Source organism: Nesoenas mayeri (assembly GCF_963082525.1).
Source record: "Nesoenas mayeri genome assembly, chromosome: 1".
Taxonomy (NCBI): Eukaryota; Metazoa; Chordata; class Aves; order Columbiformes; family Columbidae; genus Nesoenas; species Nesoenas mayeri.
The window spans coordinates 65,963,379-65,991,252 of record NC_137541.1 but is presented as its reverse complement, the minus strand read 5'-3'; the positions used below and the strand labels follow the sequence as shown (position 1 = coordinate 65,991,252).

The following is a 27,874-nucleotide window of genomic DNA, read 5'->3' as shown; positions in this document are numbered from 1 at the left end:
AAGTCATTGCCACAAAGATCAGAAGTTAACATCTGCTTTCAACACAGATGTCGCTCTCAAAGGACATATATGTATATAAGGAGTGGTCTCCTTTATCTCCTGGTTTATAAATATAGGTGAAAGTGGAATAGAAAATTTCAGCCATACTAGTGCTTGCAATTACAGGACAAGGAAAGATGACACGTCTGTGACTGGCTGAGATTAATTGTGATGAACTATGATTGCAACTTTCAGTGTTTGGCTTTCAGCTTTACAAGATCAAGCCTGTAAATTCAGCGTTTCCTCATGTTGATTTAACAGCTGTGATTTTTTTGATGTAAACACCCTAACAAGTAGTAGCGGGACAGGGCATGATCTCAGCTGGTGGTGTTGGAGACTGCAAAACACGCGCTCGAGTCCTGGCAGGCAGAACTGCTAAAATCCAGGACACAGCGCATGCCATGTGTACAAGCACACATTGGTTACACATCTAAAGCGACGTAAACCAAGGTGCACTGGTGAGCTGGTAGGAGACCCAACCCTCAAGGTGGACAACTTGAGATTTAATCACTATAGAATCATAGAATCAGAGAACAGTTTGGGTTGGAAGGGACCTTCAAAGGTCATCTAGTCCAACCCCCTGCCATGAGCAGGGACATCTTCAACTAGATCTAGTTGCTCAGAGCCCCGTCCAGCCCGGCCTTGAATGTCTCCAGGGATGGGGCATCTGCCACCTCTCTGGGCAACCTGGGCCAGGGTTTCACCACCTTCTTTGTAAAAAATTTCTTCCCCATGTCTAGCCTGAATCTCCCCTCCTTTAGTTTAAAACCATCACCCCTTGTCCTATTGCAACAGGCCCTGCTAAAAAGTCTGTCCCCATCTTTCTTATGGGCCCTTTTTAAGTACTGAGAGGCCACAATAAGGTCTCCCTGGAGCCTTCTCTTCTCCAGGCTGAACAACCCCAACTCTCTCAGCCTGTCCTTACAAGACAAGTGTTCCAGGTGATCATTTATGTGGCCCTAAGACTTCTTTCCTCCTTATACTACTGATCCTCAGGCTGGGAGACCAGCAGAAGAGCTGGTTGGCTCTGTGCACCAGCTGGTCCCGGGCATGGACAGCACAGTGCTGACCTGCATCATGTAACAGCTTCACAGCGTGAGTGGGATAGGTACATCCCACTCAGACATTCATTTATGAATTCATGGACTCAGACATTCATTTATGAATTCACGGACTCTGAGCTGAGCTAAGGAGTGCAAGCCTGTGGGAACGCAGGCCAGCAGACCTGGCGACACTGTTGGGTGCCAAGAGAGGGGAGAGACTAATTTGCACTGAGCCACACTGTGTGCGCACACGTACAATGGGTGCTCATCAAATGCTCCGAGTACATGGGTATCTCTGCGTGGGGTCATTGGGAGGCTGTCACAAATGGGAGCATCACTGTCACACCTACACGTGGTGCTACGATGAGCTACCTCCTTTCTCAAGGCTTTATAAACCAGAAATACGCTGCTGTTTTAGGACAGCTCTGAAATATTTCCCAGCTTTCTCCAAGGTGTTATACACTCCTCCAGCATCATCTACAACAGCTCATGGCCTCTATGCTGTGTGTGCTTCGAGTTGGGATGTGCCAGTCCCAGTGGCTAGTGATACAGACAATTCCCAAGGGAAGTCAGCACTGGTTCATGGAGGTGGGTTTAAGCATGGTGGCTATGTCCTACCAGCTGCCCCAGGAGCTTCTGCCTCCCACTGGCTGGGATTTAGGTGTTGCCACTTCCCAAACAAGGTAAAGCTAAACCACCCATGGACACATCATACTGCCTCTCACCCAGGGATGCAGCCAGGGAGGGTATTTGGCAGGAACTGCCCTGTTCCAGCTGGGGGGAAGATTTCTACTGTGCTGGAAAGTCTCCCCATCACTTAACACACCTCTGCACAAAGCTGATTGCAGCAGAGCACGGTCAGTGCAGGAAACTGGGACAGCCCCTAGCAAAGAGCCTTCCACTTACTTACTCTCTCAATTGCGTTTTAGGGTCAGGGGGAGGTTACTGCACACAGCTGCAGAGGGTGGGACGCTCCAGAAGAAAAAGGCTGCCTGGTCTGCCAAGCTCTGGCTCACAGTGCCAGCCCCGATGGACACAGTGGAATTGGCCGGAGACTGCAGAGGCCTGAAACATGGCACCTGTGAGCAGCCCACACTGTCCTGATGCACTTCTCCAGTTTCAGGGTCATGTCCTACAGCTACCAGCGCGCTGGACTCCTCACTGGATGCCCTCTTTCTGCCACATGCCCTTCAGTTATGCGTTTGCTGGTTCTGGTTTATGGTAGATCAATCCACAACCATCTGGGATTCAAACCGGGTGGCATCCGGATCTCTGGGGTGACAGCACAGCTGTGTGCATCTCTGTGGAGGTGCATGTGAAAAGGCAAGAAGAGCGAAGTGGTCAGCAGTCTAAGCTCTCTAGAAACACCACCTCTTGTCAGGAGGAGGAAGACCTGGGCACTGTCCACTCATCTCTGAGAGCCTGAACCAGGATGTTGCGTGATGAAGATGGTCAGCGCACAATGTCGTGGTGGCAGCTCAGGCAGAGCTTTGGGAAGCTGTGCTGGGAGGAAGAGACATGAGAGGGTTCCTCCATCAGGTCTTCTCTTCAACAAGCAAAAGCCACCACAGAGCTGGGGACAGTGAGCCGTGCTGGAGGAGCACAAGGGACAACGCGGCACGAGCAGCTACAGGGCAGGATGAGGAGGTCCAGGCTGTCCTCCTACACGGCAGCATCTGAAACCCTCCCGTTCAAGGATGTCTTCGGCTGGAGGCCATTGTTCTGAGTGTGCACCTCTGGCTTGGGCTGTGTCATCTGCTGCAAACGCTGCCCAGGAAAGAAGGGAAAGAGGGAGTCAGCTGGAGGACCAGGGGCAACAGCAGTGGTGCAGCTGGTGCATGGCAGTGGCTGAAGGTTGGGACCCCTTGTCTCAAGCCTCAGAGGTGGCCCTAGTTATTGTGCAAGGGGATGGTGCATGCAGCAGGAGTTACTTCTCTGGCACCATTGAGCAACCTACTGGAAGCCCCTCTGAGTCACTTTTGCTTTGGTGCTGCGCACAGCACAGCAGCTCCTCCGTTTATCTGAAATACAGGGATCACCCTTGAAACACAGGCAAACTGTTACCAGGCAATACCAGCTGCAAGTAGGAATGAGGGCTGCAATGTCACAGGCTTCAGAGCAGGCCCATTTTTCCTGTTTCTGAAATTTTTCAACTAGGATTTATTACAAAGCATTACTAACTAGCTACAGCATGCTGGCAAGGTTACGGTCTGTGCTGCTGATGCAGATCAGACCAGTTCACCTGCATAAACTTTTGCACTGGCAGTGATTCTTGTCACCCTGAGCAGACCAAATGAAAACTGCAGAGCCCAGTAAAGTGAAGCAAGAACTTGGGAAAATATGGAGGGGCAAGTCATTACTGGAGGCGTGTGTACTGAGCATCAGGAGTGATAAAGAAGAATGAATCACTTTTGCCTGTCAGGGAGGGACTGAGGCTGCAACTTGCAGAAGAGAAGGCAGAGGAGGATGGAGCCTGACCTGAATAGACATGGCTAAGTCAGGAAAAAGCTCTTTCCAACAAAGGGAAACCAGCTCCTACTCTCCTATACCACTGAAGTGGGCTGTTGCTAGGTGAAGTCCCTGAAATGTTCTCTGAGCTGCTTCTGCCATTCATGGTCTTTTTTTTTTTTCCCCCCTCACATTCATGCTCAGTAGGATCAAAATGACTCGTAATCTTTCCTGTCTGTCAAAACCATTTTATTCAGCATTGACATCTAATTTCCCTCCAGCTTCAGCTCTATTACAAACTAATCCAGGATCTGTGCACATAAGAGGCCAAAATTTCTCGCTGTCCATCTGATACCAATGCGCACACGCACACAGAAGCCTGCTTTCTTCCTGCTGCCATCTCCTGCTCACTCCTGGGTCTACAAACCATGGGGAGGATGTCTGGGTCTCCTGATGTATGTGGCTGCTGCCAGAGGGACAGTGGGACAAGTAGGGTGCACACCAGCCACTCACACTACTGACTGGCACGGTGGTTGGCACGAGATGCTGAGGGGATGGGTGGCAACATGCTCATGAGCTGCCCTTAGATGCCAAGATGTGCTTTCACCATTCCTAGTGGAATCAGGATTGAGACTAAGCAAGGGGTTGAACCATTGTCTGTATTTACAGTTTTCCCTTTTCCAGCTCTTATTATGAGAGAGTAAGGAGCCCTCAAAACATCTGAGGAAGGACATACTATTGGAATTGCCACTGGCTTTCAAACCAAAATCACCAAAGCGGCTTGCCATAAGACCCTGGCTTGAGTCCTGCAGGAACCTCTATGTGAACCTGCACAGCAATGGCAAGAAGCAAAACTCAGCCTCAGATGAGAAACTGAAAGCATATCTGACACACCAAACCCACCTGGTTCCCACATCGGAGCCCATCCAAATGGAGAGTCTGATGAAAGGCAAGTCAAATTCAACTGCAGCTTGACCTCAGAGTTGGAGAGCATGAAGTTGACCTCACCCCAGCAATTCCAGCCAAAACATTTCTGAATTAAACATTATTTAAAATACAGCATCCATGAAGTAAACTCATAGGATGTAGATGGTTTGTGGTGGCTGTTGCAGCTGGGCTGGGAGAGCTATCAATCAGCACTCCTGTGGTGATTTACACCTGTAGCTTGCAGCAGACAGCACTGGGCCAGGGACTTTGTGCACAGTGCTCTCAAGGCTGAATATCAGTACTATAAATAAAATCTTTACAGGTCTTTTTAGTTATGACATACAGAGGCTCATGATTCACTGCTACATGAAACCCTACTCAAACTAAAAAAAAAGAAGTTTTAAACAATAGTTGTGGGTCCTACATAAAAGTCTTCCTTGCTTCTTAACCCCACATTCACTGAGTGCCCTTTGCAAAGTACATGACAAACTGCCACTGTGCATGTCTCTGTCACTAGCAGGTCTTAGCCCTCAGATATGTCAATCTTCATGCTCAGAGGAAGCTGATCTCTCTGCTGAGAAGTGCCAGATAACCATGCTCATAGCCAAGAACTGCCAGGAACTGGGATTTCTCTGGGTTAAGAAACCTCAAGGGTTTCTTCCCAATCTCTTTCTGGGCTCCAGCCTCCTGTACCAAAGAGATATCCAGTGGAAGAGGGCTCCTTTTTTGCGATGGTGACAACACACAGTTCAATGAGGGACAGCAGACTGACCTAAGGAGACACTACCTGAAGGTCTCTCATGTGCTGCCTGACAGCACTCCCAGACATCTAGACATGTTGGTGGTCAGTTTTGCTGGTAAGTCCTCTCCAGTGAGCCCTCCTGGAGGAGAAGGTGGGCAGAGCTCCTGCAGCACCAACCTGAAGCACTCTGATAGCTGTGTCAGAGCAGAGTGTGCTTGATTCTCCTTAGACTTAGATCAAGGGGAGCTCAGTCTAAGCAGGGAGCAGAAGAGTGGTGAAGCTGTTCATACCTGCCGGAAGGTCCCCGTTGAGGTGAAGAAACAGTATAGCATGTATCCCGGAATCAGAACCATGGAGGACAGAGCCATAAGCCAACCAATGCCTTGTCCCCACGCAGGATAGACGTATTTTCCCAGTGTCAGAGGGGTCATTTCCACCACGCTGAAAAAGAACACGCCCTGGGAAAAGAGGACCAGCCATTGCAGGTGAAGCTGTGCAAAAATCAGGGTTCATCAACTCTTTCCTTCACTATCTTCTTAGCTCCCAACACTCTTACAGCAAATCAACAGCCTTGCAGAAAACCCAATAGCTCCTTAAAACTAGTTAAATGCTCTCAGACCACCAACTGGTAATTTCATATAATTTCTTATTATCCTGTGTAAAAAGCTGGAACTGGCATGCCCCTGATTGCCTTCTTCACTAAACTACTCAGACAAGTCGTGCCCCCACGCCAGTCTCTAAGCAAGCCGGCAGCATCCTCACAGCTGGCCTCAGGAGCCTTCATCATCCTACCATTGGCCTCCTCACACCATTCCCTGTGCTACTCCTTCTGGAAGCACAAGAAGCAGCAAAGTCAAAATCGCTCTGCAGTCAGTAATATTACATTTGCTGATAGCTATTGCTCTGACAAGCCTATCAGGGGCTGAGGCTGGAAATGGAGCAGCCGAGAGCCTTCACCAGAATCAATAACAGCTTTTTAAAGGAGTAAATTATTTGCTTGTCTCCTGGCATCTCAGAAACAAGAATGAAGAACAGATGACCTCATTTAGATTGAAAACAGGCTAGAGCTTTTCTTACAGGTGATTTGCAGTAGGCAGAGTGACAGAAGCTCCTATATTGCTTTACCCATCTCAAGTCCACCTAGGATCACCTTGCACCACACCTATACTGGATCAAGAACATAATGTTTCCCCTGCAGCTCATCCAAACTAAGAGGCCCTTCTGTATCCTCTCCTGCAGATAGGATGTCCCAGGTCTTACCAGGCAGACAAGAGGAGTGAAGAAAGCCCAGCAGATCTTCCACCAGATGCAAGGTTTGTAGCCAATCATTTCTTCAATGTTCCTGTAGAACCTGTTCACACCTACAAGAGGAAAGGAGCGTTGAAAAAAAAATCCCACCTCGGCACCATGGTCATCACCTCTTCTCATGACACAGCACACAGTGAGGGGGTGACAATGCCATGACATGAGAAGCACTATCTAGAGGGAATGGGCTACGGGGACACAAAAGCAAATTTGTGCTAGCAACATCCATCTTCCTGGTGTCCTCTTGAAGGACCAGAGGGCAGGACCCTAGGCATATGCCAGTTTCTGCAGACATCTTTGTGGTGGCCTGAAGAAGTGAGATGACAACCTTTCACTCCTGAGTTTCTGGAGTTACAAGCCCAAGCTATTTTCAGTTGCGAAGTTCTCATTCGCTTCACTGTGGGAGGCTTCTGAAATAACTCTCTGTGCCCATGGAGAAAACAAAGGAACAAGGTATTTTGTGCTTACCATAACACCAAGAAATGGAGATAGTCTCAAAGAAGACAAGAAAGAGAAGGCACATGCCACTGGCTGAGTAGTAATCAAACAGCTTGAAGACATAAATGCCACCCTGAGGAGACAAAACCAGGGTCAAAGAATTTAGTTATAGATTATGGTCAACAATATCAGTTGGCTGCTTGGATTGTTACTATCTGTATCTGCTGGGTTTAATGCTTATTTTTTTGGGTATTGGAGCTGGTGATGCAACTTTTCCACTGGAATCTGGTTCCCAGCAGCAAAACTGGTGTGCTCTTGCAGACAATTAGCCAGCCTATTCAGGTATGGCCAAGAGTGAGGAGAAAAGCAGAGATCCACTAGGATTTCTTACTCTATTTTAGATAGAGTCACTTAATTTAGTCTGCTGTGCCCCTGCCAGTTTTGCTGCTTTGCCTCCTCATCAGTCTACACTGCTCCCCAAAAGTCTCCAGACCACTCAGACCTAACCTCCACACATGCACCTTAGCTTCAGCCCCGGAGATTCAGGTGCCCCGACAGATTGGTCTTTATATTATCTCAACCCTTGCACCAAGTGTTTCTTCAGCCTGGGCTCTGTTAGCTTGAGCCCTTATTGCAAATATAAAAAAAAAAAACCCGAGCCAGACTGACAACAGGATCGTGTTAAAAATATGGAGGCACCCTAAGTCACTTGAGACATAGCAGTGGTGAGCAAGACCATTTATATAGCATTAGGATGGCTCCTAGGGATGCTGTCACTTCTCCAAAGCTTTCAGTGCTGGTGTTCTCTGCCAAAGTGACTAGAAAGGTGCTACGAATGGAGGTACAAGCATGGCTATCTGTACCTGGGTGATGTTGGAGAATCCAATGAGATAAGAGATGAAGCAGACTACTGCGATGAAGACCTTCTTCCTGGCTCTCAGGAGATGAGGATACTCATCCATCAGGGCTGTAATAAACCCTTCCACGGTGCAGAACTATGGAAAAAGTTATACATCAAGGACATACATATAAGTATCTTAGCCTGATATCACCCTCACCTACATTTAACTCCAATGTTGAGAACCTTATTGCTTTAAGTGCTCTCTGAAGACACTACAAAAGGAGGCACCTCTGCACAAAGCTGGCCTGAACTATCTTCTTGAAATGCCTCTCTCCCTCCACTGAATACAGAGAGAGCTAAAAGCACCGGGGTTAAATACCTAAGATTAGCCAAGATAAAGCTCTGCCTTTTGTGTCCCATGCTAAACCTCCTCTTTCTTCCCCAGAACTCTCTAGGGCCTCCCCACCACTGCCCCACTCCCACATGCTGCCAGGTGCTCTGTCACAGCCGTGTGTCTGTCTGCTGCGGGGACACGTGCAGGACCTCGCTTACTCTCCCTTTCCTATGTGTGGTCCTCTCAGCCTATTGCAACAGCGCTTTGCTCTTCAGTGATCTAAAACACTCATTAAGGAGCTGCCTCACCCACCACCCCCTCTCACATGCATATGTGTAACAACAGCATCTCTGACTCTGCAGTCTTCGACTTTATTTCAGTTTTTCAAGCACGGTACATTAAGTACATGTAGCACATTAGAAGCCCATCCTCACAGCACATGGTCTTTCTAGAGCTGAAAACACCCGCTGGCTTGTGCAGTGCTATGTCAGGCACAGTGTATTAACGCCGTCTGCACCATAGAACATTAAGAAGTCCCCATGGGTGTTACTATCAAATCAGTTTCCCTACCAGTTCTGCCCTATGGCATGAAGACAGTTTGACTGTATATATGTGAAGTGCATCCCTCCCTCCTATTTCTTGTTAAATTGTGAGATTTGCTTTTATGTCTCATTCCCAGAAACCACTGGTAACATACAGCTCTCAGAGAGCACATCATGCCTCTAGCAAAAATACTGGGAAGTTTATGAGGGCAGCAAGCTCCTAGTTTCCCTGGTCACCCTCAGTAAATGTAAAAGCCAGTACAATGAAAAAGAAAGAGGTTTCATTGCTCGTGGTTGTCAGGGATCTTCCTTTCTTTGGGGAGCGCTGTACAAAGTGCTAGTGGTTTTAGATTCAGCATTGAATATGGAAACAGAACAAGAAAATATCATCAGTGGAGGTAGAGGTACACAGATTAAAATTAACTATACAGCACTGGAAAGATGTATGGAAGAAAAGTGGGGAGTCTGAACCATGCCTATAGCTGAGCAGGGACAGCAGAAGAGCTGGCACACTGCAGACTGCTGGGGCTGGCTTCCACTGGGGCACAGAGCAAGTCAACGGGATATGTTATAGGATAGGACAAGGGGTAATGGTTTTAAACTAAAGAGGGGGAAATTCAGGCTAGAGATGAGTAATAAATTCTTTACAGTCAGGGTGGTGAAACACTGGCCCAGGTTGCCCAGAGAGGTGGTAGATGCCGCATCCCTGGAGACATTCAAGGCTGGGTTGGACAGGGCTCTGAGCAACCTGATCTAGTTTAAGATGCCCCTGCTCATGGCAGGGGGTTGGACTAGATGACCTCGGAAGGTCCCTTCCAACCCAAACTATTCTATGATTCTGTTTCTGCCCAGGGTCTCATATCTGCATAGTGCAGTGCGGAAAGCCAGTATTCCCAGAGTGCCAAAGCTCAATGGCTTCAACTCTGATTTTTAATGAGCTAAGCCTTTTATGTTTGGCACAAGAACTATTAAAGCATCTTTTGCCATTCAGGCATGGGTTAAGCTGCCTTTATACTCATTGACAAAGAGCTCTTCACCCCATCCCACCCAGCTCATTGTTAAAAAACAACAACAACAACAACACACACACAAAAAAAACAAGCAACAAAACCCCAAACCAACACTGTTGAAAGTTATTCCTTTCATGTGGATGCATGGCCAGGCACTGCCAGAGCCATGGGCAGGGTTGAGCAGTATGGCACGGGGCAAGACAAAGAGGGAGAAGGGTTTGGGGGCAGAGGGTAGATGTGAGGGGTGTCCAGCAGAGAAGAAGTGAAGAAAAAGACACCTCAAATAATGACAGGGAGTAAAACCAACAGCCCTTTGGTGCAGGAGAAGGGATTGAAGTCAGAGAAAGCACAGAAGGAGAGACAGCGAGATGGGTGATGGGGAACAGAGCTACAAAGTAAGTTGAAATCTCTTTGCCTACTATCAAAATTAAGCTGGTGCGTAATGGATAAAGTGAAGAATCAGATGGTGGAGCTCTGCTTTTTCTAGCCATAAAACAGGTAATGGCTTTCACATAATTTACTGAAAATTGCCTTATGTCAGCCACAGGCTTAGGAGGTGATGCAGCCTGCAGGACGGTCACCCTTCCCACCCTGGGGACTGTGGCTCCCTGGCTGGCCTGGGATCTGAATTTCCCAGCCCCATACCCAACCTCAGAAACTCACAAAGGATGAGTAGGCAGCTGAGTGAAAGCATGCTGCTTGCAGGGGTGATGAGAATCTGGTCATTGTCATATCTCTTTGTCTTGCCCTTGCCCGATGTGAGCACTTGTGCATGAGGGTAGATACACACACAATCATATATATTCCACAACACACCCCAATGCCATTACCCCTCTCCCCCATGCATTCACACTTCAGTCTGCTCTCCAAAAAGTTCCAATTTTCTCACCAGCCATCTCCAGCCACATCTTTTAGCACGTATTCTGTTCTTCCCCATGCCTCACCCCGTGATATTGTTTCTCTCCTAAAGATTTTATTTCCATTTGCATTTTCTCTTTTGCTCTTTTTCCCCTTCAGGGGCTTAATCATTACACATGCTGCTGGGTCTGATAATCTGGGCTTGGTAGTCAACCTCAGTCTGAATGAAAGCCTGTCTGCCACCCGCTCCCACTGTCAGGGGCTTGCTGTCCTTGGCCACACAGAGCACCCTGACTGGGGCCCATAGGGGGGGTTCAACCACAGCTGCCAGATGTGCAGCAGAGAGCCACAAGAGTGGGTCTCACTACTTGCAGCTGGAATTCCTCATGAATAACCTGTGAGAGGCAGCCTCACATGGGACAGACACAGGCTTGCAGTCACAAGGCTTGCTAACTTCCCTGGGGAGAAAACGCCTGACCTGGAAATGGGTAGGTTAAAAGAAAGCATTAGCATATTACGCAAGAGGGTCTAGACGCAAGAGAGCTAAAGCCCGGGTGGATCAGAAGCAGTGTGAACATTCAGGCACACAAGCAGCAAGTGGGGGCACAGGAGGGAGGCGCGTGTCTATCAATATAGGTCACTCATCCAATTGAAGTAACTGCAGACAAGACGAGCACCCTGGCAGAAAGAGGCAGATGGAGCTGTGCTGCATCCGCACGAGGCTCACTGCCAAAGCTGATGGACACAGGTGGACCCACTCCCACCATCCTGAAGGGATGAGGGCTTGTTCGCTGCATTGCAGAGGCAGATCTCAGCCCTACCTTCCTCTGCCAGATGAGCTTCCAAGCTTCTCAGCTGTGCCTACAACCCCGTACCTGGCTGGTGACAAGTGGCAGCCCCAGCCCAACAGCCCTGAGGCTGCAGGGTGCAAGAAATGCCCCTATGGCCCTGCCGTGGCTCATGGACTGGGCTGCTGACCCAAAGGGAAAATGGCTGCTTCCTGTCTGCAAATACCACAAATTATATTTATCAGCACACAGCAGAACCACCTTTTAAAAAAATTTTACCTGGACACTTCAAAATGTATGTGCAAGTGCAGCCATTACTGCAGCCTGTGCCGTTTGTTTTATACACATAACCTACCATGCTGTTAATGATGTGTTTGAATCAGAGCTCCAGCATGCAGACAGAAAGCTTCTTCACATGTGTTTATCTGTGCTTTTTTAAAAGCTTGTTTTCCTTCTGATGCTTCATTCCCTCTCCCTTCATCCTCCTCCTCCAGGCAATGATAGCCCCCCATGGACTGCCCGCCCTCCGAGACTAGCTGTCAGAAGGGACTTGGAGAATGTCAAGAAGTGTTTTAGTAGCAAATGCAGGAAATAAATTCTACACAGTGCTTAAAGGGCTTATTGTCATGTCTTGAACTATTTACCAGTGCTGAGTGAACAATCCATGGAGGATAATTTTCTTTTCTGTAAATGTGGCCTCTTTTGGAACATTTAGTCAATATTTGAAATTATTTGCCAAACAATGTCTGTGGTAATGCAGACATGAGCTCTATGATGTGTTTATAGGAGCGTGTCATAATTGAAAACCAGATTTGGTTGATTAGATCTTCCTGGAAACCATGTGTGACATTTCAAGAACAGGTCTGATTTTGATTATGAAGTAGACCTGGGTTTATGAATGCTGCTTGTAATCCAAGAGAGCATCCATTTTGTACCGGTGGTTTGCACTGCAAGTAAAGAGCACACAGGCACAGGAGAGGACGTGACAGACCAAACACAGGCTTTTGAAGGAACCTTTGATTTTTATGCACTCAAAAGGGAGGCACACTGCAATTAACTGCTTCAGCTGGTAGCAACTTTTATGCTGAATTATCAGAAAAAAAAAAAAAAAAGTAGCATCATTTATAAAATTACAGAGCACACGATTTTTTTTTTTTTGTGAGGGCTCTGAGGGGGTAGGGTAGAGAATTTTTGCTACATACAGCTGCTTCCCCCTCAAATATCTTATATGATTTATCTGATGGTAAAGCAGTCAGGGTACTCAGGCACCATCCTGTCACAAGGCATGGGTCCTTCCTTCTGCCAGGAGCTACCCCTGCCCACCTATGAACCAGGCCAGGGTGCTTCAGCTCTGCTCAGGGCCACTGTTGTTCTGAACAACAGTGCTGAAACACTGCATCAAACCACCATCCCCACAACATGGCAGAGCCCAAATTCAAACACAGCATCACTGCTTCCCCCAGTGCAACCTGTTGATACCATGTCACAGCGCTGTGGCTTGGCTGGAGACTAGTACCTGGTGCAGAGATTCTCCTCCCAGCTCCTGGGAATAGAGAAGATGGAGACTTTCTACCCTAGCCTACAAAAGTAAACCAAAGTAATGACACTTTCTTGATAGTGCCTCACAGTAAGGTTGGTTAAGGTGCTCTGTAACACAGTAAAGAAATCCAAAGCATCCAAACTGAGCTTCTTACAAAAAAAACCAAGAGAGCTGTGATGACCACACCTAGTATCATGCAGACACAAAATGAAACAGTTAATACTGATTTCCTGTATTTCAAGTACCTATTTTGGGAGTTAAAAAAACCCAACACATTTTACAAGAACAAAGCAGTTATTACTTGAAATAAATATTTTTTCTTTCTCCCTTGTCCCAAAATATTTTGGCAGGGATAACTTCCCATTAGGTCTACTTAGAACCTGGGAGCTCAGCTGCGAGGGTCATCTGGCAAAATGGGGACATGCTGTGCCCATGCAGCAGCACCAGCACTGCACTGGGGCCAGAAACTGATCTGGACAGAGAAAAGCCTTCCCAGGGACCCTCTTACAGGGAAGTGGTAACCATCTTGTAAGGCTGACTGGTTCTGAAGGGCTGCTGGAAGTGGGTCATTACTCTCATTTTAATCAGCAGCAGAACAAAGATTGGTGTGCTGGGTAGTGGTTAGATACCATCACACTTGCAGTATATGACAAGGGAAAGGGTTGTCAGGCATTGGAACAGGCTGCCCAGGGAAGCGGTGGAGTCACCGTCTCTAGAAGTGTTTAAAAGCTGTGTAGATAGGTTTCTTAGGGACATGGTTTAGTGCCAGTGTTAGATTATGGTTGGACTCAATAATCTTGAGGGTCTCTTCCAACCAAAATGATTCTATGATTCTATATGCCCACCTTAGGGAAGAGCACAGAGGCAATGGCCACACAAGGGACTTTGTTTCATGCAGCTGCATCTCACCGTTAAGAGTAAGACAAGACCCTGTTTAGCACTGGCCCAAGGTGCAGAAGGGGACACCACCATCGTATCTGAAGATAACTTCATGTTTTACTCCATTTTGTCCCTGGATCATCTCACCTGACTATCCAGACCCAACATCATCAGCATGGAGAAGAAGAGGATTGACCAGAGTGGGGACAAGGGCAGCTGGGTGACAACCTGCGGGTAGGCGAGGAAAGCCAGTCCGGGGCCTGTGGTAATGAAAAGAGGGATGCAGCCATGTTTATAAAGCGTTTTATGAGAAGTCTGAGCTGAGGGCAACAGTTGAATAGAGAGACCATGATCACAGTCAAGAACTGCAGGTATTTAATATAGGAGGTAGAAAAACATGTCCCTTCACCCATGATGCACCAACCCAGTGGAGTGCATAGGGGTAGGATGAGGAGGCAGGAATGACTGGAGAAACTCTTTGCCTTTTCTCTTCCTGCAAGCAAGGAAGTCATCAAATTACTGCTACCAAATGGAGCTGGGGCACTTTGCTAGAAAAATAAACTGATATTCAGAGCTGGTTATAACTTTCCTGATATCTTTTTTTTCCATCACAAAAGTCTGTTTCTTGAGATAAAAGCTTCCTCTGGGAAAACAGCAATTTCAAAATGTGTCTTTGTACAAAAAGACATGGTTCCATCTTAGTTAAAAAATTATTCTGAGATTACAATTTCAAAATTTTGCCTTGAAAAGGGACTCCAAATTTTGATGACATCTACTGGAAACATAGGCAGTATCTGTTCTCAATATGAAGGTTTCAGAAAGCAAATGGCTGGAATATTTCACTGCAGCAAAAGCACATAAAACTTCAGCACTGAAAGAAGGTGAACATTAAAAGCAGGTGGAGATGCCACTTGCAGCCAAAGTGTGATGAACATCAGCTACAGGTGCCTGAGTCCCATCTTGGTGGGAGAGTGTGACAAAAGGGTTGCATACTTGGGTCGTGAGTCAGGAAGGGCCTGGGAGCAACCCATCCCTGCTGACAAATTGCCCTCAAAGGTTGCTGTTTCATTTGAACCTGGGTTTCTGCTTACCTGAGGAGGCCAGCTCCGAGATAGACTTCTTCGTGATGTGCGACATGAAGCCAACAATAGAGAAAATGACAAATCCGGCAAATATGCTTGTGGTGGAGTTTATACAGCAGACAATAATGGAGTCTCTGGAAGGGAGAAAGAAAGCAAGAAAAGAAACCACCTGCAGGTCCCTACCAAGAGGCTGGGAGTGAAGAGTGGGGTAAACAAAAGACCAGTCCCTGCTGAGTGCAACTCCTGTGCCTTGGAGAGGTAGCGCAGGTGATGAGTTAAGTGTCCTGCAGGCAAGGGAACCCTGCTAAAATGATTATAGTGTGCCCCTGGGCTCCATGTTGCCAGTGAGGGTAAATTGGAGACCAGACACCCCAGACTCCCAGTGAGTCCCTCCCTCGCCCATGAGCACTCCCCACCATGCAGAAGACTGGAAAAAGAACCAACAGACCTGTAGACATTGTTGTGGAAGGTGTTGTAGCTCCCCAGAGCAATCAAGGACCCCAGGCCCAGGCCGTAAGAGAAGAAGATCTGTGTGGCTGCGTCCATCCAGACCTGCAGAGAAGGAGCCAGGAGAGCAGTGCAGTGGGGGGGGACTCTGGGCTGCAGTCACACCAGCAGCATCTCAGTGCAGAGGTGGTGAGGGGTCTGGATGGGGCTCTGGGCTTGGCCGTACAGCCCACTGGGGTGGTCAGAACCCAAGGGCATCCTGTCACTAGAGCTACAGGCACCTACGATACTGGCTGCTGGCCCAAGATACAAGGAAATGTTTGGGCCAACATCTGGAAATGCCACAGGAGCCACCTTGAAACCTGTAGTTGTGTCATTGCCAACTGGGCTGAATACATCTAAAGAACAGACTTCTTCCCGTGCCTTTCTGAACACCTATCTCCAGGGTGAGGTAGGGCTCAGAGATGTGGGGCAAGTGCAGAGGAGAAGCTCCACGTCCCACACTCACCCGGTCCATTTCTCTTCCACTAGCATGCCTTTGGTTATCCAGCATAAAGTTTCTTATGCAAACAACTGCAGAGGAGAGCTTGCAAACTGGTCCTAGTGCCTTAAGGGCGAGGGCTTTTAATATGCCTATGAGGCATATTAAAAGGGGGCAGACTATTTATTTCTTAATTATACAGTATTTAAACAACTCTTCTGGTCTTGAGAGACCTGTTTGCAGCCTTAGAGCTACTGCAGCTAGCAGTACAGTACTAGTTGCAGTGAGTGTCCTGCAAGAGGGATCATTGGGACCCCTTAGGAAATGGGGGGTGTCCAGTTGTCCCCACCTACATATGACTGGTAACTGGAGACACAGAAACATCTCTGCTGCAAAAGTCAGAGCATGTAATGCCTGAAAAATTTTGTCCCCTCTGTTTCCACAGAACAAAACAACCTTGCTTGCCATTCCTCATCATTTAAGCACTTCCAAAAATTGCTGCCATATGTACTGTTGTGCTTGTGCTGATTCAGAGCTCTCCATGCTGGTGCTATCACATCATTCTTTCTTCAGGATCACCAAATAAAGGCCAAATCACCAGCCCTGGGATAGTCAGTGAAATGAGGTATTCCCAACCTGGAGAGAAGGTTCCTTCATTGGGGTGATTTCTGATTGCCTCCTGCCTTATGGATAACACTGCTTGAGTACAACAGAGCTGCTGCATGGATTTCCACCCAAGAAGGACCTGCCCTTCAGCTTTGTCTCAACCTGTGAGGGTCATGACTGCTTGGACGGGGAACTATTCCAGTTTATTTTTGACACTTAAAATACTCAAGGGAAGTGCTCAAGGAAGAGTAATGTGGAAACAACTGGGACATAAGAGCTTTCTTCACTAGTCTACGAACCTCGGAGTCAGAGAGCTTTCTGAAGTCAGGCGTGAGGTAGAAGAGGATCCCCTCCTTGGCTCCCGGCAGCGTGACTCCCCGGAAGAAGAGGATGAACAGCATGAAGTAGGGGTAAGTGGCCGAGAAATACACCACCTGAGAAAGACACCATGGGAGAGAAGCCATCAGCCCAGCAGTGCCCAGGAGCTTTCCTGCTCCCAGTGGTGTTAGGTATGGTGTGTGTCCCTGTAGGGGGGGGACGGGCTTCTCACACACTGTCACTTTTGCCAGCATTTCCATTTTCTCTTTCCCATTCCCATGCTAGTAATGATTCAGGCTGTTTGAGGTTTCCCACTGGCAATGACATGCAAGGACGCACTAATCGCAAAAGTAGCAGGCTAAAGTCTGGATGAATTGCCCAAAGACAAGGGAATTGCACAGGGATAAATTTAGTCCACAGACATAATCCCTTCAAGTCATCACTTCCTTATTTTGCAGAGCTAAAGCTGTTGTTTCTCTAGCCCAATGTATCAAGTAACGTGAGTTGCCTTGACTTCACCGCTTTCTTTTCAGCATCCTTTCAGGGACTCACAGGTACCTGCCATCCCTCATCATGGGGCCCGTACCAGCAATCACTGGAGCTTTGCTGCGGCTGCATAGCTAAAACCTGTTTGAGAACGCCCAGGGAAGTTAACAGCTTAGGTGACCTACGCCTGAAGTGCTTCTTTTTGATCTCTCCTCTAGATTATTCCTTTCATAATATTGTCCCACTACACCATGCTGTGCTCTAAATAACACATCTCAGTATCTCAGCATCGCTGTTTCACTAAACTAAGCAATTACCTTTCCGCTGTGCTAGCCTGAAATGCTACACAGTGAATAACAACGTGTTTCTGATCTGAAGGTCTCCCACCAATACCTAAAGGGCAGCAAGAAAATTTTCAAAGGAGGTGGTGAGTTTTTTTTCCCCACCAGCAGCATTTTAAGAGACCGTGATTCTCAAAAGGGGGAGCCCAGAAGAGGCCTTTCTTCCCAGGTCCTTCAGAGAGACTGAGGACTCAGATCCATGACTTTACAGGCAAGAGTTATCCTCTATGCTTAGAATGAAAATTACCATAAACACGGTAGAAATTTTTACAACCATGAAAGGTAAATGTCAGAAATTTAATAGCATCCACTGCAATTCTGCCTTGAAACATCATAACCTTAGTTATAGGCACTCAAATAAAATTGAGCCTGGAGGACATTTCAACAGCCAAGACCTGAGCACAGCAATGAGAGGCAGCACCCAAACACCCAGTCCTCACGCCGTACCTTGCCTGTCCACTCCACACCCTTCCAGATGGAGAAGTAGACCAGTAACCAGGCCAGGGCCAGCGTGCCAGCCAGGGGCCAGCGGACGGTGCCAGGCTCTCCCAGGCCCCCGGACATCTGGTGCATGTTCCTCCTAGGAGTGGGAGAGGTTGTGTTAAGGGGAAATCTATGTCTTAGGGACAGAGGAACTGGAGATCCTGGAGGTGGTTGCAGGGTGAAGGACCAGGTGCCAACAAGAGCCTGCAAAACCCTAAAGGGACCTGAGGCTCATCATGATATGATAAAGGAAGAGGAGAGGTGGAAAGGCTGTTATCCCCTCCATCCATCTGACCTGCAGCTGCACAGCTCACCCCATGCCCCTGCCCACCCCAGCTCCGATCCCTCTTGCCAAGGCTGTCCAAGGAAAGGTGCCGGTGGGCATGGCCACAGCCCCAGCGAGCAGCCATGGTGAGGGGGAGAAACCTGGTGTAGGCAGGCTGCGGACATACTCCCAGAACTCGGTGACGGCGCTGGTGAGGTTGGTGGTGTCATCCAGGGAGTAGTTGGAGAAGCAGCGATCGGTGTTCCAGGCGTTCCCACAGCTCTGCCATGGCAAGTCCTGTGCCGGTACAAGGACAGCAGGGTTATCATTAATGTGCCCTCTCTGATGGGCAGTGGTGAGCAAAATTTGTCTTCTTTTAAACTGAACCCCCCCAACCTTTTTTTTTTTTTTTTCCAAAGAGGATGGGTGGCTCCTCTGGATGGGCAGGAACCTTGCAGCCAAAAGCATGAAACAATTTTCCAACATAATGATAAACTGGGACATGGATTTTCCAGGAAACAATATCACTATGTGATTAGGGCAATACCGTAGCTGTAATAAAATGTTAGCAATTCCCCAGATAGAAAGCCATTTCCAATTAGCTGTTGGTAATTAATAGCTACTAATTAAAATAGCTACCGGGGGATATTGTGTTTATAATTGTTACAGCTTTTGGCTAGCTTCACTCAACAAGTGGTTTGAATTTACTCCATGAAGAATAAACTCTGATTTGTTTCTTATCTCTCATTTATACCAGGCTTCAATGCTTGAAAAGCAATTTGGCATTGAGAATGGGGGTTAGCAGTTTGTTGTTATGAACAAACTATTGTAACATAATCTCAGGAGTAAATTTAAAGTGTAGTAGTTATTTCATACAGTCCTATGCCCTTTAACAAGCAGCACGAAGGGATTCCTGAGATATGTTTACACCATGGGCAGTGCAATGCGGCAGGGGCACACCACTACAGTTTTAATGCAATCAGCTCTGTCTCTGCAAGTGATCAAACCACAGCATCAGGGGCTGTGTGAGCACACAGGGCAACTCGCCCATGCCATGTAGTGCCATGGCCGAGGTAGCCCAGCGAGAGCAGCTCAGAGACACCTCCATGTGCAGTAACCTCATTTCCCAAGTGCGATGCACATAAAAGGATGAAGCATAGCTATTCTAGATGATTTCCCTCTGCAGATAAGACCTCAGGCTCCAGCTCAATAAAGCTTTAAGAAGATGTTTGTATCCATTCCTATTCATCCGCGAACACAGAGCCCTTTAGAAATATTATCTGTGTTTAGGTGCATTGTGGCATCAGTGCATTTAAGCCCTGCCTTCACCCCCCATCTAAATCAGCTCACTCCAGCGGATGATCCTTCCTAAGGTGCACGCTGGCTTGGCAGAAGAAGAGCTATGGAGAGGTGGGCAAGGACATCTCAGTGGTAACCCAGGCTGTTTGCACCCACACAGTGATTTCATTGTGGACTTGCTAATTGCACTGAAACAAATGCAATGGCTCAAGCAGCACTGCACAGCAGCCCTTCAGCCGAGTGGTTTGCACATCATAGTTGCTGCACAACTCTTATAAGGAGGGGCAGACAGGACAGTTTGTTGTGGCTCCATTTCCTCTGAATTTCAGCGGACAGAAACTCCAGAAGGCAAGCTGGGTTCCTGTTCAGGTTCAAAATACTCCTAGTCAAATTTAGGGGGAACAGGCATCAGCCTAGCTTTTTGATTTGCACCTCGACTCCTTTGGGGAATCTGGAAGTATTTCTGGTAAAAGAAAAGGTCTTAAGCCAAATACCTGGAGCTGCTGGTATAGATACAAGCACTGTCACCAGTCGAGTCTGTAACACCTGAATGTACCAACGCCTCATCCTAAGACGCATTCTGCCCAAGCTGTAACTAGGCTAAGTTCCTTTGGAGCAGACTTTTGTTCATCTGGGAATCCCCTGGGAGTGCATCTAACAATCCACAACTAACAGTTTTGTTCTGGACCCAGGAGCCTACAGTTGGTATTGGTGGTAGAAGCACAGCCAGGAATGCCAAACAAAATATTGTAGTAAAACTCTTGGTAGATACTTCAAATTTTTAATCAAGCAAAAAGTGAAACTGGATGTACAATATTCATAACAGAATTTCAGGGTTATACTTAAATAAAAAAGATCTTATTTGAACCACAGAGTTGATGTCTTTAAGGCTGTGTGTTGCTCAGAGAGTTAAGGGAGCTCTTTGCAGTTGCTGGGCTGAAATAAACCATTCAGCTACTAAGAAGTTAAAGTGGGATTGGATTCTGACCTTGTACAGTAGAAGACCCTGCTATGAAAGAGAAATCTACTATAAACCACAATGCCAAAATACATGCTAAGGGACAGTCACAATCAGCTGACTAAGTTCTTTCTGACTCATTTTTCCAGCAGAAAAAAAATCCCTGAGATTTCATTTATCAAAGGGAAGCATCAGTGAGGACCAATTGGGGCCAGGACTAAGTCTTGGGTAATAAGAACAAGTTGTGACAAAACCAGTTGTGGAAATGTGCATCTCTTGGATTCACACAGCTCTAGAAATATGGCAGAGACACAAGGGTGGCTTTTAAAGACTGATGTAATTGGCAACAGCTCACAGAGAGGGGATGGGACCATCCCCTCTAGAGAACCACCCTCTCCAGAGGACAAGCATCAGTACCCATCAGCACTGCACAACTGTCTCCAGGGCTGATGAACCTCTTTGGGAATGGTCCTGCAGGGTTCTGGCAAAGGTTCTTTGCACTAACTGTGGGCAATTAGTGCCCACACTAATTATGTTTCGTGGAATAAACAACTCATCCCCATAAAGCAGAGAGTGAGCACCCAGAACACAGCTGATGCCATGCTGTAGACATGTCTGTGACTCACCGCGGTGAAGGAGTTGAAGAGATAGTAGAGAGCCCAGGCGATGATGACAATGTAGTAGATGTTCAGCCAGAAGGAAAGAACCACAGCTGCCAGCCCCACTCCTGCGAATGAAGGCAGAGAGCAGCATCAATCCAGGTCTCCAGTGCCCAGCTGCGCTCATGGGCATCACAACAAGTTTTGTGGCAGAGCCAGAAAAAGCAAACCAGCTCATCAGCACAGCACCAGATACAGCTACACTGAACTGGTCAGCAAGGGAGCCTTACTCCCTCACATCTCTCAGCCACCCTTTTCCACTGGGTGAGCAGTGCTACCTTTCAATATGCTACAGGTACTTTAGGGACAGAGCTCCATGAAATCAGGATCTGATCACTTCCCCAGCAGAACTGCTCTTTTCCACATCCAAGGCATTTCTAAACCACCACTGGTTTCCAGAATGAAGTTACTGCAGACACATCAACATGTTCACATCCTCTGTCTACAGCTTTCCCATACAGTTAAATAAGCCTACGTAGGGAGGCTTGAGGCAGGCCTTCTGCAACCAGAGCCACTCCATCACAGTCCCTGCTGCTCATAAAGTGCCTTGTCACCACAGAAGACTGCTTGAACAGAACACAGTGGTATTAGTGATTGGAGACATCAGGTCATGGACAACTTGATAGAGGGGAAAAAGCTCCCCTCACCCATCACCTCATTTCAGTCTCCAGGGATTTGCTGATTTGCTTCCTAAAGCATTAAAAAGTGTTGGATTTTTGTTTTAGTTTTTCTGTGCTTATGTGCCATCATCTTCACAAACTCAACAGTACAGTACCTTTAAACATGGGTGCTAATTTCCAGACTCCCAGTCCACCGACAGAGGTATACTGGCCCAGGGCAGTTTCCAGCAGGAAGAGAGGAATCCCAGCAAACACCAGTGTCAAGAAATAGGGGATGAGGAAAGCCCCTGAAAGAAGGAGGAATGTTATCAGATGGCTCCCCCTTTTACCAAGAAGTAAATGCCTCCAACTGCTGTTTCTTGCTCCACACCACCTGGGTGATGAGGAGCAGACTTGCTTGGAGGCAACACTTTGCAACTGGATTTGATGTGTTTAGTAGGTCTCTCATTGAGACCACCACTGACTTCACCCTTATCTGCTCCTGTCACTATGGATATATATGTATCGTATATACGTATCTACTGGCATCACTAGCTATGGGAAGCCAGTCTCAGTTCTTAAATATTTAGGCAATGCTAAGCCAAATCTGACAATGAACCCAAAAGTACAGACACAGACATTTTGTAACTTGTTCTTGTTGATGTTTTCTATCTTACCTGCAGCAGCTCCCTGTTCTTCACTTTGAGGGAAAAGGGCACAGGAATATCTGGCACTGGCCACTACTTACTCTGTTCATAGCAATTTCAGTTTCTTAAGGAAACCCTGGCTAAGACTGTATTTGCTCTTGTAACAGCCCTGTACACATCCCCACTCTTCCCCTAGGTTTCACCCTTAAAATTCTGGGTGAAAATATTATTCTTCTCTACAGATGATTCGGAAATCATGTCCTCACCAGAAATGGGGTAGTGCAGCCGTTCACTAGAGATGTTACTTGCACCTTGCTATTAGAAGAACAAATAGATTAGGAGAGCCTCATCATGTGATTTGAAGGCTGTACATGTTCAGGTCATCTTGACTTCTAGGACTTGGGGCGAAGTTCATTTTCCTGACTCCTCATGCACATGCCATCATTCCTGAGGAGAGCAAGCTGCTGCAGAAGATGATGGCTAGGTAGAGAGAGGGGACACTGAATTTACTCAGAAGCGGCTGGCCGTGTCCAGAAGGGTGCTGGTTTCTACACTAGCCAGAGGTCTGAGCAGTCAGTCTGAGTCTTTGTCTCCAGATATTGGTGGAAAAGCAAACACAGGGCCAGCAAGCAAAGCCACTCTGGAGACAAGCAGCCCAGCTTGCTCCTGGCAGAGCTGGGCTGCAGCAGCTGCTCTCCAAGGGCAGGGAAGCGGTGAGGCACAGCCAGGGATGCTGGCTCAGAGGCACCCAGCTGGGCACTCCTGCCTGCCAAGCAGGGAGCTGAGCCCAGCTGGGAGAGGCAGGCGCCAGCACCCAGGCTGGGTGTCTGTGGGAGGCAGCGTGCAAGAGGAGGGGGCAGCAGGTGGCAGGGAGAAAACATGCTGTGGGCCAGCAGCTTGATGACCATCAGCCTGAATCACAAGCTGGCATGGAAAAGCAAGCTCTTGGCTTCACTGGCAGCCTGGTGTGGAGGAACCAACAGCTTTGAGCATTGCTGCAGAAGGAGCGCTGCCTGCTCGGTGTCCTCTTCTGTCCTCTCTCTGGCCACTGCAGCCTGCAGGGCTGGGAGAGGTCAAGCCTCGCAAAGATTGTTCAGCCTGGACTAGAGAAGGCTCCAGAGAGACCTTATTGCAGCCTTTCAGTACTTAAAAGGGGCCTATGAGAAAGATGGGGACAGACTTTTTAGCAGGATTTGTTGCAATGGAACAAGGGGTAATGGTTATAAACTAAAAGAGGGGAGATTCAGGCCAGACATGAGAAAGAAATTTTTTACAATGAGGGTGGTGAAACCCTGGCCCAGGTTGCCCAGAGAGGTGGTAGATGCCCCATCCCTGGAGACATTCAAGGCCGGGCTGGACGGGGCTCTGAGCAACCTGATCTAGCTGAAGATGTCCCTGCTCATGGCAGGGGGTTGGATGAGATGACTTTTGAAGGTCCCTTCCAACCCAAACTATTCTATGATTCTATGAGGAACCCTGTGGGAAGCCAGGGTACACTCCAGGGACATGGATGCTGCCTCACTCCTATTGTGCCTCGTAGATTTTGGAGACTGAGCTTATCAGCAGTCACAGTACCTGGTATGCTTCTGTGCAAACAGCTAATGAAATGTGGCCACAGCCCCCATGATCCTGCATTTTTCATTTGCAGCAGGCCAAGAAGGCTTGTAGGTGAAAGATTTTATTGGATTATTGGGAAAAACAAAACCAGAAAAACTTTCGGACCCAGTTAATTTACCCTGGCTTAACAAAAATCCTCTCAAATAGGGGAAAATCTTCAAACCAGCCCACAGCCTTGAACTGAGGGCTGTTGTCAGTGACACTGTCACTCTGGAGGGTCAATGCCACGAGCAGGCACAGATAACATCCCCAGGTGCTGTACAGCCAGAGGGGAAATCAGTTCTGAAATCTGTACCTAGAATTTGCATGCCTATGCCTAAATCCTTGGCACAGAGGGAAAAGCATGATCTTTAATCTCTTGTCCTGGATGGACTGCTGAAAGGCCTGGTTCAGTTCCTGACCTGCTACAAATGATTGTGTGTGACCTTGGAAAAGTCCAAACTTATCTCCAAAGTCCATGGGTCAAAGGGGTGATGATGCTGGTCCTGCTCTGCTTGCTGAGGGCACCAGCTCTTGGAGGGAGGGAAGGATCACACAGCGCTTGGCACTCACTGTGCAGCCCCAAATCTGCCTGCAGCCTCCAGCTCCTAATGCCAGGAAACAATAATTCATCCTTAAAATGGTGAACATTGCCCACAAATCAAAAGTTGAGCATTATAAGCTGTTACATGCCGTTGCTTGGATTCTCGACGTGTAAATGAGAAATGCGTGATGCTTATTTACAGAAATGTTCTTCTCTCAAGTTATTCAAGCTCAGGATCTCACAGACAATTTTTAGCACCTACTGAGCTGAGTTTAGGGCCAATTTAGAGTTCGGTAGAATCCTGTTGACATCAGAAGGACTGCATGAGGTTAGAAATCGGTGTAGAGGCTGGAGTGTTAGTCATAGCCAGGCACATTCAATTGTGTGCAGAGCCAGTGGGGAGAACAAGCATCACTTTGGGTAAAGCCTGCTCCTCACAGCCGATGGCCCTTGCGCTAGGCTGCTGTACCCTGGCTGGATATCTCCTAATCATGTGCCCGATTACAATGCCGAGCAAATCAGCCGTGAGCTGATACAATGTGACAGCGGTAAGTGAGACGACAATATTTCCATTCAGTTCAATTTGCCTGTGCGTAATGGAAGCAGCCCACACGACCCTGCTCTGAGCAGCACACATGCAGGACTCTAAAATTAGAGTCCCTCCCACAGTCTGCTTTGCTCCGGAGGCACCTCCGTCGGGCCAGAGCCAAGACGGTGCCCACCCGATTTGCGAATCAGATGCCGTGCGACCCTTCCTCGCCACTCCGCATCGGCCCCCGGTGACGCTATCGTGCGTCAGCTCTCCTGCCCGTCTCCAGCAGCAGCAGCCTCCACTTGCTGCTCATTATTGCCGGCTGCGGGAGCAGCCAGGCTGGGTAGGGGTGAGAGGGATGAGCGGTGCAGGGTGCCATGAGCGAGCGGCACGAATGGGCAGGCGAGGCAGGGGATCTGAGAGGGGGAAGGCACCTATTCCTGCTTTTTGTCTGTCCAGTGTTTTTGCTCGCAGCAGGCTGGTCCCCCTGCATGCCTGCAGCTGCTGAGGCAGAGATCGCCCCGTGTGCCATTGCTCTTGCTAATAATAGTGCTGCACACCTCCACAGCAGCCTCCGTCCAAGGATCTCAGCTGACTTTGTAAATAGGACTGACTTTATCTTCAAAACACCTCTCATCTAATTATCGATGTTGTCATCCCCACCTTTATGCATGAGGACACAGAGCCACGGGCAGCATGGATCCAGTGTTTTTGCAATGGTGCAGCAATCGCAGGGCAGAGACTGGGCTAAAAAACAGTGCTGGGACGTAGCCACAGGGCTGCTGTTGTGTGAGGAGGGCTATCGCAGTCAAGTGCCAGAGTGTGGCTAGATAAAAATATCAGACCCACACCGCGGCCCTAGAGATAGTGACACAGACTCCCCTAGGTAGACCTGGCTGATTCCCCTAAACCTCACCCAGTGCAACTACACGATTGTGCCTCTGCACAAAACAACATACTGATCTAGAAATCTTTTTGTCAAAATTGATAACTGTCCAGTCTCTCCCGGGACTCATTCCACATGCTTCAGAGAAAGGGCCAAGATCCCCCTAAATGCCATGGAGCAAATGAACAAACAGCTGCAGGGAGCTGGACCTCTCTCCTATTTCCCAGGGTGGGACAAGAAGACCATCCTACACCATCTACGGCATGAACAGCAGAAGTAGGCTGATAATATGGGAAGTCATGAGAGCCAAAGACAAAGAGGGTTTTGAAAACGGAATTCAAGGTAAAAGGAAAAGAAAAAAGATGTGGAGAAGGAGTGCAAGAAGAGACGCTCAGAGCAGCATGTATGAAAGTGGCACTAGGGACAGGGACTCTGGGCAGTGATAAGCTAAGAGGGAAGCAAAGAGCAACTAGTGAGTGGTACTAAAATTATATATACAGCCTTAAAGGTGAGGCAAAGTGGTTTGGACTTGTGTGGGAAGTCTGAGAAATGGTTTAAGAAGGTGAGCAGCTCTTCAAGGGGGGAGATGGGGGGAGGGAAGGTTATTTTCGTAGCAAGTACAAACAATGGGGGAACTGTGCATGGGGAGGGAAAGAAAAAATGTCTGCTCTACTGATGCCAAAGCAGCCCATACTCCCCTCCACAAAAAGGTCTCCCTGCCAAGGCTGAAGAAATAACACCATTAGAAGGGAGCTGAGGCACAAGGGTATATTTCTTGACTTGATCCAAGACATGCAGAAAGTCTGTAGCTGAGCAGGGAGCTGATCTCCCAGATCAGCCCAACACTGTCTGCCTTTCTCTAGCATTGCAATGGTTTGGCAAAATCTCAGCTGAGGACTGGTGAGGAAACAATGTAGTGGCACAATAATAAAAATAATTTTAAAACCTGTCTGCAGAGGAGGGCACTACTACCAGCTGCATCACAGTTACTGTAAGTCCTCCACCCGCTGCCACCTCCTCTCATGCCCTCTGTTTTCCAGACATTAGGATGGAGATGATAATTGTAACCCTTCTCACAGCACTGTAGTAAAGCTCATTTCCTTTCATAGATGATGACACACTTTTGCATGCGTATGTACATGGTCATACATATGGATTCTTGTATATATGTCTATACAGCCCTGCTATGGTCCATGCAAAGCTTCTAATCAAAAGTCCTCACACATATGACTCAAACTCAGGTGCAAAACTGTTACACCTTGAGAATGCACTAGACTGAGGAGAAACCCACCATTAGCAGATATAAACTGATTTCCCTGGGAATGCCCCAGTATCCACTTGGGTGCCAGTGTGCATAACCCTCCATGTAAATAAATGAGATCCTAGACACTCTTGTCTGTGGCCCTGAAAATTTGGACTGCAGATGCCTGACAAAACTCACACTTCTTGTTATATTTCTTTGGGCTGCATCTCTCCAACCTGCACTTACTGGTAAAGCCCACAGACCATGGGAACTAGTCTCCTGACAGCTTATAAACGTAATGAGGCAGAGCTCTCAACCAAGGGGCCAGGCACTTGCCCAGACCCACACCAAACCAACACCAGCTCAGGAGACAAAGCTGCTCAGGGATGACCACAGGCATTGTGTGTTTCTCTCACCTCCTCCGTTCTTGCCACAGAGATACGGGAAGCGCCAGACGTTGCCCAGCCCAATAGCATAGCCCACGCAGGACAGCAAGAAGTCAAATCTGCCTTTCCAGGAGCCTCTGTCTGGGATCTCCTTCTTCTTCTTCTTTGTGCTCACAGCCTCTGGGGCGATGGTCTCTGTCTCCTCCAAGGCTGCCTGCTTCACCTCGGAGGGGGAGCTCAGCTCCACGGATGTGTTGTCCATCTTACCCATCGTGGCTCAGT

The 27,874-nt window shown here is 47.9% G+C and overlaps 1 protein-coding gene across 1 annotated transcript; it reads right to left on the bottom strand.

The window, feature by feature from the left end:
* Positions 1 to 2,744: 2,744 nt before the first annotated feature.
* On the bottom strand, positions 2,745 to 27,863 carry LOC308046898 (sodium- and chloride-dependent GABA transporter 1-like; the record flags this gene model as incomplete). Its single annotated transcript, XM_080354995.1, has 14 exons — positions 2,745 to 2,849; positions 5,490 to 5,657; positions 6,460 to 6,560; positions 6,973 to 7,075; positions 7,806 to 7,937; positions 13,882 to 13,994; positions 14,826 to 14,950; positions 15,265 to 15,368; positions 16,650 to 16,784; positions 17,943 to 18,075; positions 18,431 to 18,540; positions 21,127 to 21,227; positions 21,935 to 22,066; positions 27,623 to 27,863. The coding sequence occupies 14 exons, from the start codon at positions 27,861 to 27,863 to the stop codon at positions 2,745 to 2,747; spliced, it is 1,803 nt and encodes a 600-aa protein (XP_080211121.1).
* Positions 27,864 to 27,874: the final 11 nt, after the last annotated feature.